The sequence below is a fragment of the Panthera tigris genome, chromosome B3, assembly GCF_018350195.1.
Source record: "Panthera tigris isolate Pti1 chromosome B3, P.tigris_Pti1_mat1.1, whole genome shotgun sequence".
NCBI lineage: Eukaryota > Metazoa > Chordata > Mammalia > Carnivora > Felidae > Panthera > Panthera tigris.
Genome location: NC_056665.1, coordinates 107,127,146 through 107,143,835, shown reverse-complemented (window position 1 = coordinate 107,143,835; position 16,690 = coordinate 107,127,146). Strand labels below are relative to the sequence as shown.

At 38.4% G+C, this 16,690-nt stretch overlaps 2 protein-coding genes across 10 annotated transcripts in view; one reads left to right on the top strand and one right to left on the bottom strand.

Annotated features, from left to right (window-relative positions):
* SLC38A6 (solute carrier family 38 member 6) overlaps positions 1-6,010 on the bottom strand; it is a 74,314-nt gene extending 68,304 nt beyond the window's left edge. For 8 of the 9 annotated variants that reach the window (XR_006218887.1, XM_042989841.1, XM_042989842.1 and 5 more), the window contains exons 1-3: positions 5,906-6,010; positions 4,644-4,774; positions 1,964-2,037 (exon numbers count right to left, since the gene is read on the bottom strand). Coding sequence is in view for 8 of the 9 variants with exons in the window: in XM_042989841.1 (XP_042845775.1) it covers positions 1,964-2,037; positions 4,644-4,774; positions 5,906-6,010 (310 nt within the window). In the remaining variant the exon portion in view is untranslated. Of the gene's footprint in view, positions 1-1,963; positions 2,038-4,643; positions 4,775-5,817; positions 5,868-5,905 lie in introns of those variants that run through there. The other variant, XM_042989848.1, reaches the window with a different exon arrangement.
* On the top strand, positions 6,009-16,563 carry TRMT5 (tRNA methyltransferase 5). Its single transcript, XM_015543306.2, has 5 exons — positions 6,009-6,256; positions 7,452-8,107; positions 10,738-10,862; positions 14,782-15,436; positions 15,790-16,563. Exons 1-5 carry the CDS (start codon positions 6,009-6,011, stop codon positions 15,903-15,905), a joined length of 1,800 nt encoding a protein of 599 aa, XP_015398792.2. The 3' UTR covers positions 15,906-16,563.
* Positions 16,564-16,690: the final 127 nt, after the last annotated feature.

Sequence of the window (16,690 nt, the reverse complement as noted above, 5' to 3'; positions counted from 1 at the left end):
TATGAAGAACCATGAAGAAGCTAGTTCATGGCCCAAGTAAGCTACAAAAATGAAGGAAAAAAGAAAAGAGAGAAAGAAACAGGTTTTCAGTTTCATATGCCCTAAAGTTACAGAAAAGAACAACAGACAGTGTCAGAATTTTGAAGTTAAATATAGATGAAGTGAAGGAGAAAAAAAATCAGCATTACTCAGAAATCTTCCTAAATTGAATATTATTTCCAAATAACTGAAATTAATAAAGTGTAATGAAGACATAATTGCCACAGTTGACTAACATATTACTCTTTCAGTAGAATCCATAACAAAAAAATAAAATAACCCTATTAAGATGTTAAAAACTAAAAAAATTGAAAACTACCAATTAGGTAAATAAATCTTTTCACACAGAGAAGAAAAATTTCAAAATAGGTCATTAAAATTCCAGTCAAGTTCAGCAGGATTTACAATGACATTTATTTAGTGCTATTATTTCTGAATTTGGGATGCTTTATGAATAACTTGTATTTTCAGATTAATATTGCATTTTCCTGGTCTTTTTATCTGTCTGCACCATCCCCAATACCCTTGAAAGAAAGGCACACATTTGCAGGTTGGATGGCCAAAGGCACTGATACAAATTATAGCTGTGAACTGTGGAGCTTAAACCAGTTTTGCAGAAGAATCACCTGGAGGACTTTTAAAAACATATTTCTAAGTCCCACCTCACATTCTTGGACTTAGAAGCCCCGTGGTTTGTAAATCACTTACAAAAGGATCTGCAGATATGTCTGCTGCATAGACAGATGAAATAGAGTAGAGTTGTGGATTTAGGACTATGCTTGGAAGAGTCTTAAAATTCTCAAGAAATACCTTTGGGCTTCTCTCACCTGTTCCAGCCAGAATAATCCCACTGTCTATTTCATGTATCTATTCTGCTTCTTAAAGTCTGAAAACAACAAAACCTGATAGAGCACAGTGAATTCACTCACATAAGAATTAAACTTATGATGGGGCACCTGGGTGGCTCAGTAGGTTAAGTGTCTGCCTCTTGATTTCAGCTCAGGTCATGATCTTGCCATTTGTGGGTTCAAGCCCCATGCCGGGTTCTGTGCTGACAGCTCAGAGACTGGAGCCTATTTCAGATGCTGTGTCTCCCTCTCTCTCTGCCCCTCCCCCATTAGCACTCTGTCTCTGTCTCTCTCTCAAAAATAAATAAACATTAAAAAAAAAAAAAGAAGAAGAAGAATTAAACTCATGATCTGGCATCAAAACTGACCTAATCCAAACATAAAAGAGACTAGACAGATCAAAAGACCAGGATTGATGGATACAGAATATTTGTTAATGCCAAAAGAAAAGCCTTATTAAAGCAGTTCTGTAATTCATATATTTTTACTTATTGCAACTGAAAAGAACTTAATACATGAATGAATTACATAGTAACAGTCCAAATGGAAAAATATTTATAAATATCTATTCTGTTTTAATTGCATATAAATCTGTCATTTTCAAAAAGACTATCTTATTCCAGACTTGCAACTGAAAATATACAACTACCTAAATAAATGCAAGGTTTAGTGACCTGGCCTCCTACAGAGACGGGAGTAGATCTAGAGAGGCGTTCTCCTTGGGGAAATAATCACCCTAAGAGAAATACAATCAGAATGAACACCTGTCCACTGCTTCCCCATAGTACAAGGTTTGGATCCTTTGAACACCTTTCAGGTGTCTCCCCTAATCTACCCTAACCTAGAAAACTATGCTGTGTGCTATAGAGAAAGGGAGGTAAGTTTCTTCCTTCCATTCTGTCCTTGGATACTTCCCTAGGACTGGGTATCTTGGTCTTTTGAAATTCTCCATTTCAACCACCCTATCTAATAATAATGCATGCCTACTGGAAATTAAATTTGAGACATCGAATCCTGTATGTGGTTCCCATCTCAAGGAGCTGCTTCAACAAATGACTCAGAGTATTTTTACTCACCTGTCTGAATACACATACTTAGCAGGAGGTGAACTGAGTAAGAAGCCAGGAGAGCAACTATCAGCAGCAAGAAACTAAAATATAAAAGAGGACATGGTCAAACCCCACAAAAGTTTCTTTTCTGAGGTATCTCTTTAAAAAACCAATTTTTTTTTCACATTCAAATGTTCACAGGGATGATCTTAGAGTTGGATTGTGGCCACTAAAGAAAGTAAGAAAATATTATTCTGCATTTACCAAATTTTATTTAAATGAAAATATACTGCTTTTAAATTTTAAAAAATCAGAAAGAAACCAACTTTATTTGAAACAAAAACAAATTTCCTCCTTCGGCACTCTTGTCTGCTGACTGCTGGTTCAGCCATTCAGTGATCTTGCAATACTTCCCTTTTATAACTATTTCTTCCTATTTTAAATCCAAACAGAGGTTTTGGTTGTGGAATCTCATTGTCTTTTTTTTCTTTTTCCTTTTTTTCTTTTTTTAATGTTTGTTTATTTTGAGAGAGAGATAGAGTGTGAGTGGGGGAGGGGCAGAGAGAGAGGGAGACACAGACTCTGAAGCAGGCTCCAGGCTCTGAGCTGTCAGCACAGAGCCCGACGCGGGGCTCAGACCCACGAGCTAAGAGATCAAGACCGGAGCCGAAGTCGGGCGCTCAGCCGACTGAGCCACCCGGGCGCCCCGTCATTGTCTTCTTTTTCCTTCCCTCTGTCTCTTCTCTTCCAAAGATTGTACCCCACCTTTATCTATAAAACTGAATTAAGACTGCATTTCCTAGCATTAAACACACACATCCACCAAACCAAACAAATGCAGTTAACACAGTTGATGTGTTCATGACACAATTTGAAAAGGTGCAGACGATGTAATAATTGGGATTCTTTTACTGAAAGTGGTAAAAGAGACAACATGCATAATTTCCTACTTATTTTCAGGAAGATACTAACAAACAGGCTTCTAGAAAGCTGGCTCTAGTGGAGTACCCCAAAAGTTACTTTTGGCCCACTTAATACTTGTTATTAAGTAGCAAAACTGAGAGGTACACTTGAAGCCTCACAAAATAACAGTCTGGTATCACTAAATGGCAAATGTAATATGATTCAATGAGGGCATGTTCCGTGGTATACATCTGCATGTAAGACCCTGGAGTACAAGATGTGATTTTTTTCAAAGGGACCCCAAAATAAGTCCTATAATTATGTCGTGCCTAAGATGTCACATACAGCTTTGAAGTTTTAAAACTATGAATGTTTGTTAAGAAACAACACAAACCAGAGAGAGAGAGAGAGAGAGAGAGAGGGAGGAATCAAAAATGGACTCTTAATTATAGAGAATAAACTGTTACTGTTACCAGAGGGGAGGGGGTAGGGGTTGGGTGAGACAGGTGATGGGGAGAAAGGAGTACATTTGTTGTGATGAGCACCGGGTGTTGTAAAGGAAGTGTTGAATCACTGCAATATAGTGGTAACACTGTATGTTAACTGGAAATAAAATAAAAACTCAAAAAATTATGAGGGGCACCTGGCTGTCTCAGTACAACATGCAACTCTTAATCTTGGGGCGGGGGGGGGGGGGTTAGTTTAAGCCCTACTTAGGCGTGGATCCTACTTAAAAAAATTTTTTTTTTTATTTAAAAAAAATTATGGGGTGCCTGGGTGGCTCAGTTGGTTAAGCGACCGACTTCAACTCAGGTCATGATTTCATGGTTTGTGACCTCAAGCCCCGTGTCCGGCTCTGTGCTGACAGCTCAGAGCCTGGAGCCCACTTTGGATTCTGTATCTCCCTTTCTCTCTGCTCCTTCCCTGCTCATGCTCTCTCTCTCTCGCCTTCGAAAATAATAAACATTCAAAAAAAATTTTTTAATAAAAAAATTATGAAAGTTTGTGCATATATCTCATTATAAAAAGAAGTTGGGTTACTTAAAAGTTGGTTCACTTATCAAGAAATTCAAAATAAAATCAGAAAATAAACCTAAATGAGACTCTATGCATTTTAAATTTCCTGGTAAAATGGGTCTGCTTCTACTGATAAACAAAACAAACTTGCTAAATGCTAAGGATTAGGCCTAGTTTTAAACGATTTCAGTTTAGCAGAGAAACTAACTTGCAAACAAATCATTACAACACATTATAATAACAGAATGAATAGACAAGTACTATGGAAACACAGAAAAGCCAAGAACGTCTCCTATTTTGGGCCAACTGGCATATGAGTTGAGTCTAGATGAAAAGGAATAGGCATAGAACACATGCCTAGACTCAGGGAAATAAGACTACCTAACAGCTGGAGGACAGGAGATGATGGAGAGAAATGAAAAGATAATGTGTTTTCCACTCACAAAATTGCTATTTGTAAGTAATCTGATAACTGATAAACTTTAATTCACTTTGGCCAACGTGACACAACAACAGCCACTTCTTAATGTTATCATAAACAAGCATGGGTCAAGTTTCCATTTTTAAAAATTAGTCACACTTTTGGATAAAAAATACAAATTATATAGCATCCCTCCAAACTACAGAGTAGCAATAATATATAAGTAGCAGGAAAATGCTAAACCTCCAGAAATGATTTAACTAGAAATTGTATAACACCAGCTCTGGGGCCTCTTTGCTTCTCAGTGTACTATCAAAATGGGGGGGTGGGGGGGTGGGGAGGGGAGAAATAAAGGAAAAAACTCACCTAAATCCAAGGATGCCAGTATGAGCCATAACATAAGCTAAACCAAGGATGCCACTTCCCATGATGGCATTTGTCAAATTAAACACAGAAAAACCAAATGAAACACCTGGGGATCCCTGTCTGTAAAGTTCCTGCAAGCACACAAATTTAACAGTGTTAAGTGTGTAGATGAAGTTCAGATTTCATCAAGAAATGAATGACAAGTTGTGGAGAACTCCTGCAATCCACAGGCACTGTGTGACACTAATTTCTCAAGTAGCACTGGTTTCCTTTTTTCCCTTCCCACCTCCCACTAATGCAGTGCCAGAAAAATCTTGTTTCCTAGGAAGATCATCTCCACCAGTACAGAGGCCAGACAGGCTTCAGGAAAAACCATGACTAACCTTGTGACTGCAAAAGGTGAAGATAGGATAAGAATGGGGTGGGACAGAGACGAGGGAGAGATGGCCTCGGCTCATGTGATTACTGAAGAAATCCTGAGTCAGCTTGGGGCTCCTGTAGACAATGGTTACTCCCCAATTACTAGGACTGCAAAAGTAATCTCTATATATTTAATGAATTCAGTCAGCTCAAATGCAGGGATGGTAGGGAATACCTTGCAATGACGATATAATAAACAGAAGCAATACACGTTGCTCTACCGAGGATACCCCTGAAAACACCCTCTGCCAAAACAGCATTGGTGAGCAAAGTCCTAGAAACTGTTACAGTCCAGGGACTTGAGTTAAAAAGCCGAGGGCCCCCCTTGCACAGGTTTTAGGGTCAGGGAAGTGCTATGTACTCATTACCAGGCCACCTCTACTCCTTCACCGCTAAGGAGCCCTGTATGAGGTTTCCAGGCACCCAATGACTAAGTCTAGGGAAGAAAAATCTCGTGACTCTGGCAAAAACCTCACAAGACTGTTGGAGGGAACAGGAAGTCGACAAAGACACTAACAGACAGCACTGAGTTACATAACGGCAGGGCTGCTCCTCCAGTCAGGTCCCCAACCTCCAAATGGTGCTGCACCTCTTCCACCTGTGCCCGCGCGTTTACTTTCTCTCTAGGGCATGTTACGCTGCAATCACATTCGTGCACTCGCTGGCTCTCATCTGCGTCTGGCTCCTGACTTTGGGCCCCATCCCCCAAGAGTCAGGCTCCAGGTTCTCCCTTCTCCCCATGCAGCACCCGCACCTCCTTCTTTTCCAGGTCTCATCTGTCAGGCATTTCAGGAAAAAGGCTGGAGGCCTGCAGCACCCAGAAGCTTCCCGAGGAAACTTACGTTGCTTAGCAACGGGCTCAACTCTTCCGCCTCCGCCGCTTCGGACTGCTGGGCCGAGACGTACCAGCTCCGCTCGGCGTTGCTGATCCCCCAGGGCGCCTCCATGCTGCTCGCTGGCCGACAACCAGGTCCATCTGCGAGCTCCTACCCCAGCCTTCCAGTCAATAGTCGCGCGGGAGGCGGGGCGGGGAGCCCGGCCCTTCCGGGTTCCCGTACCGACCGGGGCGGAGAAGAAAGAAGGGAATCGACGGGCTCTGATGACGCTCGCCCCTCCGTGGCGAACCGTGATGATGTCATCGAGGGCCAGCCCTTCCACGAGCGACTCTCTTCCGAGCGGCACCAGAGCATGAGGTGAGGGGGTCTAGACTTGGAGTCAACCGCCGAGCGGCGCCAGGAATTGGGATGGTGACGTTGGTGAAGTGGTGACCGCAGTGCCCCTGATCCGAGAGGCTGAGGGTCAGGTGGTAGTACCCCTCCTCCAAGGTCTGCTCTCCGCCACTCGCTTCTTGGCGCAGGTCGCGAGGTCACCCACCGCCCGGGTGCTGAGCTTGGGCCCTAGTACTGGGTGCGAAGGAATGTGTTTTATCTGTTCAGAAGCTTTCTGATCGAGCCTTTAGCCATATTTTACATGTGGGAAACCGAGACTCCGATTAAGAAATTACAAGATCACGCAGCTGGGGAACTGCTAGACCAAACTTGAACCCTGACTGTGAAGTTTGAGAATTGCTTCACGGGGTTCTGGGGCAGGGTCCTCTCCCCTTCCAATTATTTCTTTGGTATTCTAGAAGGCAAAGTGAATATCTGATACTATTAATGGAATGGACATAGAACTCTGCAAAGCCCTAGTCCTCAAAATACTGAAACCTCAAGTTATAGACAGGACTTGGGGTAGTGAAGCATTAAAGACAAACAACATACCAATCAATATATTAAGAATACAGGCTCTGAAGTCAGTCAGACAGACCTGGTTTTTAATCCCTGCGCAGCCACTTACAGAAACGAGACTGGATGAATTAACCTACTTCTGACCTTTAGTTTGCTCGTTTACAAAATAAAGATGTGATAACCACACACCTCCCAAGATAGATAATGTGTGTAAAGCATGTAGCACAGCCTCTGATGTAATAAGCACCCATAAGTATCCTAGTAAATATTGCCATTGGTAAAGTCATAAATATAATGACCATTTCATTTAGAGATGGATCGTTTAAGTCAAATGTCAGCCTTCCAATCCCAAACTTATTCTGTAGAAAATTGTGGGTGGAGAGGTTCATTGACTATAGGGAGGCTGATGGGTCACTAAGCCCTTGTCCTGGCAGCAGATGGGTTAAGGTGCAAATTTATTATTTACTACTATAAAAGACAACATATCATGGAAAAGATAGTATACGTCTCACACACCAGTCAGCATTTAGCATGTTATTTAAAACTATAGAATTTAGATTTTTTATTCTTAACCTGTTGTGAACATGTAAGTTTGTAGCTTTCTGTTTTTGTTTTGTTTTTTTAAAGTGCATCCTTTTTTTTTTTTTTTTTTTTTTTTTAGGAACTTATGGAGGCAATTTGGATTCTCAAGAATACTTTTCAAAGTGGAAACCTGTAGAATATCTGAATCAGAATCATTGGCTCCACTTGCTTGGACATCCCAGATACAGAAACTTAGCAGAGCACCTGGTATTTTCTTGTTGGATCAAAGGAGAAGATTCTCCACCATGACTGAAATAGAAACAAACCAGAGAGACTCTGAATTGTTTTCACCACCCTCTAATGTTCGAGGAATGACAAAACTTGATAGAACAGCTTTTAAAAAGACAGTCACCATCCCAGTACTTAAAGTGAGGAAAGAAATAGTCAATAAATTGATGCGATCCCTTAAAAGGGCAGCACTGCAGCGCCCAGGCATAAAACGTGTAATTGAAGATCCAGAAGATGAAGAAAGTAGACTAGTTATGTTGGATCCCTATAAAATATTTACTGATGGTTCCTTTGAGAGAGCAGAACTCAGTATTTTAAAGCAGCTTAATGTCAGTCCACAGATACATAAATATAATTTGGAACTCACTTATGAAAACTTTAAGTCAGAAGAAATCTTGAGAGCTGTGCTTCCTGAAGGTCAAGATGTGACTTCAGGATTTAGCAGAGTTGGACATATTGCCCACCTGAACCTTCGAGATCATCAACTACCTTTCAAGCATTTAATTGGTAGGTGTGTCTTAGTAATAATATTTATGTGCTAGAAAGTAATTAAGTTCTCATTTTAGTTCTTAAAATGAGTTTCTTAAATGTCAAATTACAGAAGCAGGACATGTTATCATTTTAATTTTAAGCTGCATCTTGAGCTACATACCCTCTCTTTTGAAAGCCATTTTGGAATACTCTCCCCAGAGTGATAGCAAACTCTAAAAATCAGTTCAGGCTTTTCTGTGCACAATATACAAGCATAGATTAAACTCAGATTTTTTGCTTTGGCAGAATTCTTTGGCACCTCGTCATTTGGTACATAGGAGTCATTAGGCCCTCAGGACTATGCTGAATTCTAGGTTTCTTAAATTTGAGTGTTTACCATCAAAAGTTCAAGACCCTGTTTATTCATGCTTTGATTTGACTGACTGAGCCTCTTCTATATGTCTGGCGCCATACTTTGTTTTTTAGTGCCCTTAGTCATTTAGAAATGATGCTTTTGGGGACACTTGGGTCACTCGTCAGTTGAGCGTCCACCTTCGGCCCAGGTCATGATCTCATGGTTCATGAGTTCAAGCCCCGTGTCAGGCTCTGTGCGGACAGCTCAGAGCCTGGAGTCTGCTTCAGATTCTGTGTCTCCCTCTCTCTGCCCCTCTCTGGCTTGTGCTCGGTCTCTCTCTCTCACTCTCTCTCTCTCAAAAATAAACATTAAAAAAAATATAATGTTTTTGTATGTTGTATCTCTGTAAGCCCAAGTTTGAGCCTGGGTCCTTTATCCTTTGGGAGAAGAAAGAAGTAGAAGACTAATAAGGATTGCAGTTGTCCTTCTACAAATATTTGATGTCCGTGTATTCTCCAGATTTTTTTTTCTTTTTAATGTAGAGTAATTGTCAGAACTTTTGAGAATTATTTTCACCTTTAACATGTTCTCAGGGCACCTGTGTGGCTCAGTTGGTTGACTGTCCAATTCTTGATTTCAGCTCAGGTCATGATCCCAAAGGTCGTGGGATCAAGCCCTCTGTCAGGTTCCATGCTGAACATGGAGCTTGCCTGGGATATTCTCTCTCTCTATTCTCTCTCTTTCTCTCTCTCCCTCTCCCTCTCTCTCTCTCTCTCTCTCTCTCTCTCTCTACCCCCCTCCTCTCTCTCTTCCTACCCCTCTGCCCCACTCCCCAGCTTGCTTGCACTCTCATGCTTTAAATAAAATAAAATAAAATGTAGTTCTCAGTGTTTTGCATGATTAGGATTTCAGAAATATGCTATTATGCATTTCCTTTGTTTTTACTGATGAAAGGGACTGATAATGCACAACGATAACACAATAAATAATTAAGCAGATCTTTATAATTATGCCTGGGCACAAATGTCAAAGATAAGCTTTGCTATGTATGAGTCATCGCCTGTCAGAACTCAAAACATCCCTTTTGGCATCCCTATTTTATTCAGGGCCCTCCTAGATTAAAAGTGAAGCATTTTCATCCAGTGGTAATTTTAAAGCTTTTGCCATAGACTTTCAGTTTGTTTTTTTTATTTCATTCCTCATTTCAAACTATTATATCTTAAAAATTGACTTCTGATACCTGAAGCAGAACAGGATAAGAATAATGATTGGCTAGAGTCATATTCAAAATCAGGTATCTAATTATCAAAAAGAAATTGGACAAATTCTGGTTATATATCAGCATGTTTATATTATTGAGCACTTTTTACTAACTTACAAATCAAGTTATCTTTCTTTATGCAATGACATGACATATAGATTCTTATAATTTTTTTAAGCGCTAACAAAAAAGTAGACTTTAAGTAAAGGGCATCAATATACCATTTCTGGTGTATTTTATTTGTAGCTCTTTCTGTTCTGGCAAATATTTGACAAAAAGAACAATTTAATTAAATGAACATTTTACTTAGGTAAGACTCTAAATAATCTGTTTCTTTTATTTGAAAACTTATTTCACTGGTATGTATTTCCACAGTGGGGGCATCTTTTTTAAGTACATAGTAAAGCAGACATTTGATTAGGTCAGTGGGAACAGGCTGGTGATTTTAGAGATCATTTGTTGCAATGGTCCTTATACTTTTCCTTTCTGTTCTTTACCTTATGGTCTACTTTTTTGCTTATTGTTGTGTATTGGTCCGTTTGAGATTTAATTTAAAAAAAAAAAAAAAAGGAAAACTATTAGATAGACTGAAACTCCTCAAAAATTTTTCTTTAAAAATGTACCCATATAGGGTGGCTGGGTGGCTCATTCGGTTGTGTCCAGCTCTTGATTTCAACTCACATCATCATCTCACAGTTCGTGAGTTTGAGCCCTACCTTTGCACTGTTAGTGCAGAGCCTGCTTAGGATTCTCTGCATCTCTCTCTGCCTCTCCACTGCTCATGTGCACACTAGCTCGCTTACTCTCTCTCTCTCTCAAAATAAATAAATAAAAACTTGTGTACCCATATGGTTTTTTGTCTTTGTATTAGAGGCTGGCAGACATTAATTAACTTTGCTAATCCACTGAATTTTTAGAATTGCATGCCACAATATACACACTAGATGCAACTTGTGTCTATAACCAAAAGAAATACAGTTTATTTCCATTTTATATTTTCAGTTTTATTTTGCAACCGATTGGCAATATTTATGAATTCTCATCTTTTAGGTCAAGTTATGATTGACAAAAATCCAGGAATCACCTCAGCAGTAAATAAAATCAATAACATTGATAATACGTACCGAAATTTCCAAATGGAAGTGCTGTCTGGAGAGGAGAACATGATGACCAAGGTATGGAATATCTTATTGTCTCCTAGGTACAGATTATATCAAGATTAATGTTTAGAATCAGAATAGATGTCAAAGATTAAAAGTATTTATAATAACCCAATATTGATGAGTATGTGAGAATGTGAGCATTTATATATCCTTTTGATGGAAGTGCAAATTTGATACAAATATTCAGGAAGAGTATATGGTAAAAATTGCCATTTTGAATAGGTACCTCCTTTGACCTAGGATTCCATTTACGGGAAGTTATCTCAAGGATATAATTGGAGAAAATTGTAGTGATGTGTATGTACCAGGTTCTACAAAGGAATAGAAACAACCTAAATGTTCATCAGAGACTTGATTAAATTTTGGTATAACAACACAATGAAATACTCCATCATTATAGATTATTGAGCTCCACACTTACTAAAATAAATTGCCCAGTGATAGGTTAAGTGACAAAAACACCAGTTGTAGAGTAGTATATATATACATAGCTCCATTTTAACTAAATATGTATGTAAATATGCACATATATCAGAATGTTAACAGTGGGCATATTTTTATTTGATATAGTAGTTACTAGTGACCTTTGTTCTCATTTTTATACTCTTCTACGGAGCACATATTTCTTTTATAAGGAAAACAAAACAAACCTATTTCAAAGAAAAAATATTTTTAATATGTAGGAAGAGATTCCTGGGGTAAACCACTTTCTCATCCTCTACCCCCAAAATCCTCTGAAGTGCTGGATAATATAAACATTTTTTTGATTTAAAAGTCTTAGATAATTATGTGTTAATATTATGTGAAATTTTGTACCCAAGCTAGGAAATAGGTTAACTTCTCTCCATAACTTGATAAAAATTTTAATAACAAAGTCCACTCTTAAGATGTTAGATGTATCTTTGTTGGTTCCAAGTTTTTATTTAAATACTAGTTAGTTAACTAATAGGGTAATATTGGTTTCAGGTGTTGAATTTAGTGATTCATCACTTACAGATAACACTCAGTGCTCATCGAAACAAGTGCCCCCCTTGATGCCCATCACCCATTTAGCTCCCCCCCACCTCCCATCCAGCAACCCTCAGTTCTCTATAGTTAAGAGACTTAAGCTCTTATGGTTTGCTTCTCGCTTTTTTTTTTTTTTTGCCTTCCTATATGTTCATCTGTTTTGTTTCTTAAATTCTATATGAGTGAAATTATATGGTATTTGTCTTTCTCTCGCTGACTTCTTTCTCTTAAACAGGACTTTATAAAACCCAGGAGAGTTTATGCAAAATAACTATTTTTTAAGATTCTGGGCCACATAGATTTAGGTGAATATTTTAAGTATAAAATTATTTCTCCATAATTTAATTGTAACAGAATATTAAAACACCATTTACTACATACTTACTATTAGGCCTGAGCTAATGTTTTAAATATAACAAATCCTTAGAAGCCCACAAGATAATAGTGGTTATTTTGTTTTGTTTTAAATTTATTTATTGTTTAATCTACATGCAAGTTAGTTAGCATATAGTGCAACAATGATTTCAGGAGTAGATTCTTTAATGCCCCTTACCCATTTAGCCCATCCCCTCTCCCAGAGCCCCTACGGCAACCCTCTGTTTGTTCTCTGTTTAAGAGTCTCTTATGTTTTGTCCCCTCCCTGTCTTTTTGCTTCCCCTCCCTAATGTTCATCTGTTTGGTATCTTAAAGTCTTCATATGAGTGACGTCATGTGATATTTGTCTTTTTCTAACTGGCTAATTTCACTGAGCATAATACTCTCCAGCTCCATCCACATAGTTGCAAATGGCAAGATTTCTTTCTTTTTGATTGCCAAGTAATACTCCAGTGTGTGTGTGTGTGTGTGTGTGTGTGTGTGTGTGTGTACACGTATATATACACCACATCTTCTTTATCCATTCATCCATCATGGACATTTGGGTTCTTTCCATATTTTGGCTATTGTCGATAGCGCTGCTATAAACATTGGGGTGCGTGTGCTCCTTCGAAACAGCGCATCTGTATCCCTTGGGTAAATATAATGGTGGTTGTTTCTAATATTCTCTTTATGCAGATAAAGTAACAAGGCATGACTGAGCTGGATTTTTGGAGCCAGGCGTCTGACTCCAGAGTCCATGCATGATCTTTCCCTGTATAACGTCCACGGCCTACTGCTTGTGTGTATTGTGTGGGGTCTGATCTGGCAAGTAAGATTTGAATGTGAGTGCTTTGCTGGTATCCGTGCTTATCTCAGCATACTGATTGAGTGCTGCTTCTTCTTCATTTGATACTGCCCTTTAGGGTACTTCCTTCTCAGAGATCTAAAAGTTCTCAGAAACTTCTGTAATTTTTTAAATGGCTTCTGATTGATTTCTTAAGTCAACTGAAGTTTGTTCTTAGGATATATTTTATATTTAACATTTATACCATAAAGTAAATGCAAAAACTCAGTATAATTTCTTTACTACAAACAGAATCACATTTAATTTTAGGAGCTCAAGCAGCATAAGTACTTTCTGTGTCTATTGTGAGTAAAAAGATTCCTGAGAGTGAATCGGGCTGAAAGTAATGCTGAGTGAGTTAGGTTGAAAGACAGTATGAGTAAAATCAGAAGGATACTTAAAGTCTAATTTTTTAAAAGTAGTACTATGCTTCACCTTAAAAAGGGGGAGTAGGAAGGATATTTCAGGAAAAGCATCCCAAGACATATTCAGACCTTCCAGGTTATAGATCTAGAGAGTTTTAGTTACCAGAATAATGAAGGAACGTTTCCAACTCTGGAGACTTAACGTGGCCAGAGCATCTGATGTGGTTGGAAGGAAAACATATTTACACAAATTTGAAAGCAAAATATTCCATGAAGGCAGAATATAGAAGATGTATCTCTCTCAGATTTGTAGAACTTAGGAACTTTTCTGGCCTTTTGATTCTTCATCCAGTAAAACAAGGGGCTTAAAATGAAGGCTGAGGTCACATTACATGACTATAGTTTTAGTTTTGTTTTCTATTTTCTAACATGCTTATGATCGTTCCCCCAAAAAATGGCACAAAGTCTTAAAATTTTAAATTTCAAGACTTAGCTTCACTAAATATATTTAGTTTAATCCATGAAAACTCAAATTTGGGAAAAGAGAAAGTAGGGGAAGGATTTGTTCTATACACTGGCTAAAATTTGTAGATACGAACCTTGCAAAATCCAAGTAACTATCTAAAAACATAGTAAAATACCTCAAAATCCAATATGTACATGGCACATCTTTTCTTTCCCAAGATTTTTTTTAATGTTTTTTATTTATTTCAAGAGAGAGAACGTGCACACACAAGCTGGGGAAGGGCAGAGAGAGAGGGAGAAAGAGAACCCCAAGCAGGCTTCATGCTGCCAGTGCGGAGCCCAGCGCGGGGCTCGATCTCACGAACCGTGAGGTTGTGACCTGAGCTGAGATCAAGAGTTGGATGCTTAACTGATTGAGCCACACAGGTGCCCCAGTACAAGACACATCTGTCATGCCTCCCTCTTACAGAATGATAATTAAGGAAGCTTATTTGCTGAGGGGAATGCTGTCTGCAACTTCAGCTAGTCCTCATGAAGATATGTGTTGTGTTGTTTCAAATTACAGGTTTATTTCCCTCTCTGTCAGGTGACAAAATAGAGTAGGAGTAAGCCAGTCAATTGGCCTGTCTGAAAAATGCCTTATGTGATTTGGGAACCACTTTATGACCGGGTAGAATGAGACGGAGAGTCATTTGGCTTTAAAGAGAGGACTTTTCTTAGGTCAAAGTCTAATGCGAGGTGTTCACTGGCTTCAAGAATAGCATAAACACCAGAATTCTAATTAAAATGCAGTTATTTGCTCCTAAATTTAAATGTGTGGGCATACCCATCCAGTGTCTATGGCTGGAATTTAAAACTAAACAGGTTAACCAAGGTATAATACCTTTTTCAGGTTCGAGAAAACGGCTACACCTATGAACTTGATTTTTCGAAAGTCTATTGGAATCCTCGTCTCTCTACAGAACACAGTCGTATCACAGAACTTCTCAAATCTGGAGATGTGCTATTTGATGTTTTTGCTGGGGTTGGGCCTTTTGCCATTCCAGTAGCAAAGAAAAATTGCACTGTATTTGCTAATGATCTCAATCCTGAATCCCATAAATGGCTATTGCACAATTGTAAATTAAACAAAGTGGACCAAAAGGTGAAAGTCTTTAACTTGGATGGGAAAGACTTCCTTCAAGGACCAGTCAGAGAAGAGTTAATGCAGCAGCTGGGACCACTGTCAAAAGAAAGAAAACACTCTGTGCACATTGTCATGAACTTGCCAGCAAAGGCTATTGAATTTCTCAGTGTTTTCAAATTGCTTTTAGATGGGCCGCCATGTGGCATTGAGCTCCTTCCCATAGTGCACTGTTACAGCTTTTCCAAAGACCCTAATCCTGCTAAGGATGTTCAGCAGCGAGCTGGGGCTGTGTTAGGCATTTCCTTGGAGGCATGCAGTTCAGTTCACCTAGTAAGAAATGTAGCCCCTAACAAGGAAATGTTATGTATCACCTTTCGGATTCCTGCTGCTGTGCTCTACAAGAACCAGACCCTAACTCTAGGTGAGCAATTTCTGGGAAATTAAATGTAAACTATAATACTTTTCATGTAGCTTTTAATATTTATTAAATTTGGAAATAGGTTAAACTAATTCTAGTTAGATATTTCGGTTCAAGATTCTTTGCCACTCAATTGTGACTGGTTTCTCGCAATTTTACGAATTTTAGCATGACATACACACTATTTAGTCTAGCAGAAGGTTATTTCATTATAATAATAAATCTGCAGTCATGTTACTATTTTATGTATACGTTGAGTATTCAGAATCTTTAAAATGCCTATATTATTTGCTTTTTAAAGGTATTTTCCAATGTTAATTCTCTTACCTAATAACGGTTTTTTGGCTTTGTTACAGAGAATCAGGACGACCCACCTCTTAAACGCCAGAAGACAGATAAAGTCTTTTCAGAAGAAAAAACTCAAATTGCTTCAGTCACTTCATTGGAAATGTCTTCTCCATCTCCCCATTAGACCTTTATGTAATAAAATATAATGATTTCATAAAATTTTAGCATTCATTTTAGTACTGAACACTTATATTTTACCCTTGCTGTTGTAAGTTATCAAATTAAAATTTAAATAAGTCTATTTTATCTAAGTGATAATAATTAGATTATAATCTTATAATCTGAATTATGTCTAATTTTGTATTAGATACATATATTTAAATATTGACTGTCTCCTGGGAAAATAGTTTTTGAAGGTGGGATAATTGCCTGCTAACAATCACTTTGCAGTGATCCCCAGTTGGAGAGTATGCCTAAATTTTATATAAGTACCCCTAAACTAGTAATAAAAAATGAAATTATTTAGATCAGGAATGGTAAACCATGCCTGACAAGCCAAATCTAGCCTACCACCTATTTTTGTACGGCAAATAAATGACCTGAGAATGGTTCTTATACTAACGGTCGAAAAAGAATTTTAGAAATCTTGTGACATGAAAATTGTATGAAATTTGAATTTCAGTGTCCATAAATACAGTCTTATTGGAATACATCATGCTCGTTTGTTTACATGCTGTCTGTGGCTGCTTTTATGGTATTAAAGCAGAGTTGAGTAGTTTACAACACGGACAGGAAGTGATTCTCCTCAGTTCTTACTGCTGCTCAGCACACTGCACATCGCAGTGACATGGTTGTAACTCAACAGCATCTTGAATGCCATGTAAATCACCAAGCTTTAAATACATTATTATTACTAGTGTATAGCCATCCTTTCAAAACAAGAAAACTGGACTTCTAATGTGCTTTGAA

What these genes read in the sequence shown, in the direction of transcription:
- TRMT5 (XM_015543306.2), top strand. Translation starts at nt 6,009, where the DNA reads ATGCTGCTCGCTGGCCGACAACCAGGTCCATCTGCGAGCTCCTACCCC. An exon ending in GAGCGGCACCAGAGCATGAG is followed by an intron (nt 6,257 to 7,451) that starts GTGAGGGGGTCT and finishes TTTTTTTTTTAG; the next exon opens with GAACTTATGGAGGCAATTTG. An exon ending in AGGAGAACATGATGACCAAG is followed by an intron (nt 10,863 to 14,781) that starts GTATGGAATATC and finishes TACCTTTTTCAG; the next exon opens with GTTCGAGAAAACGGCTACAC.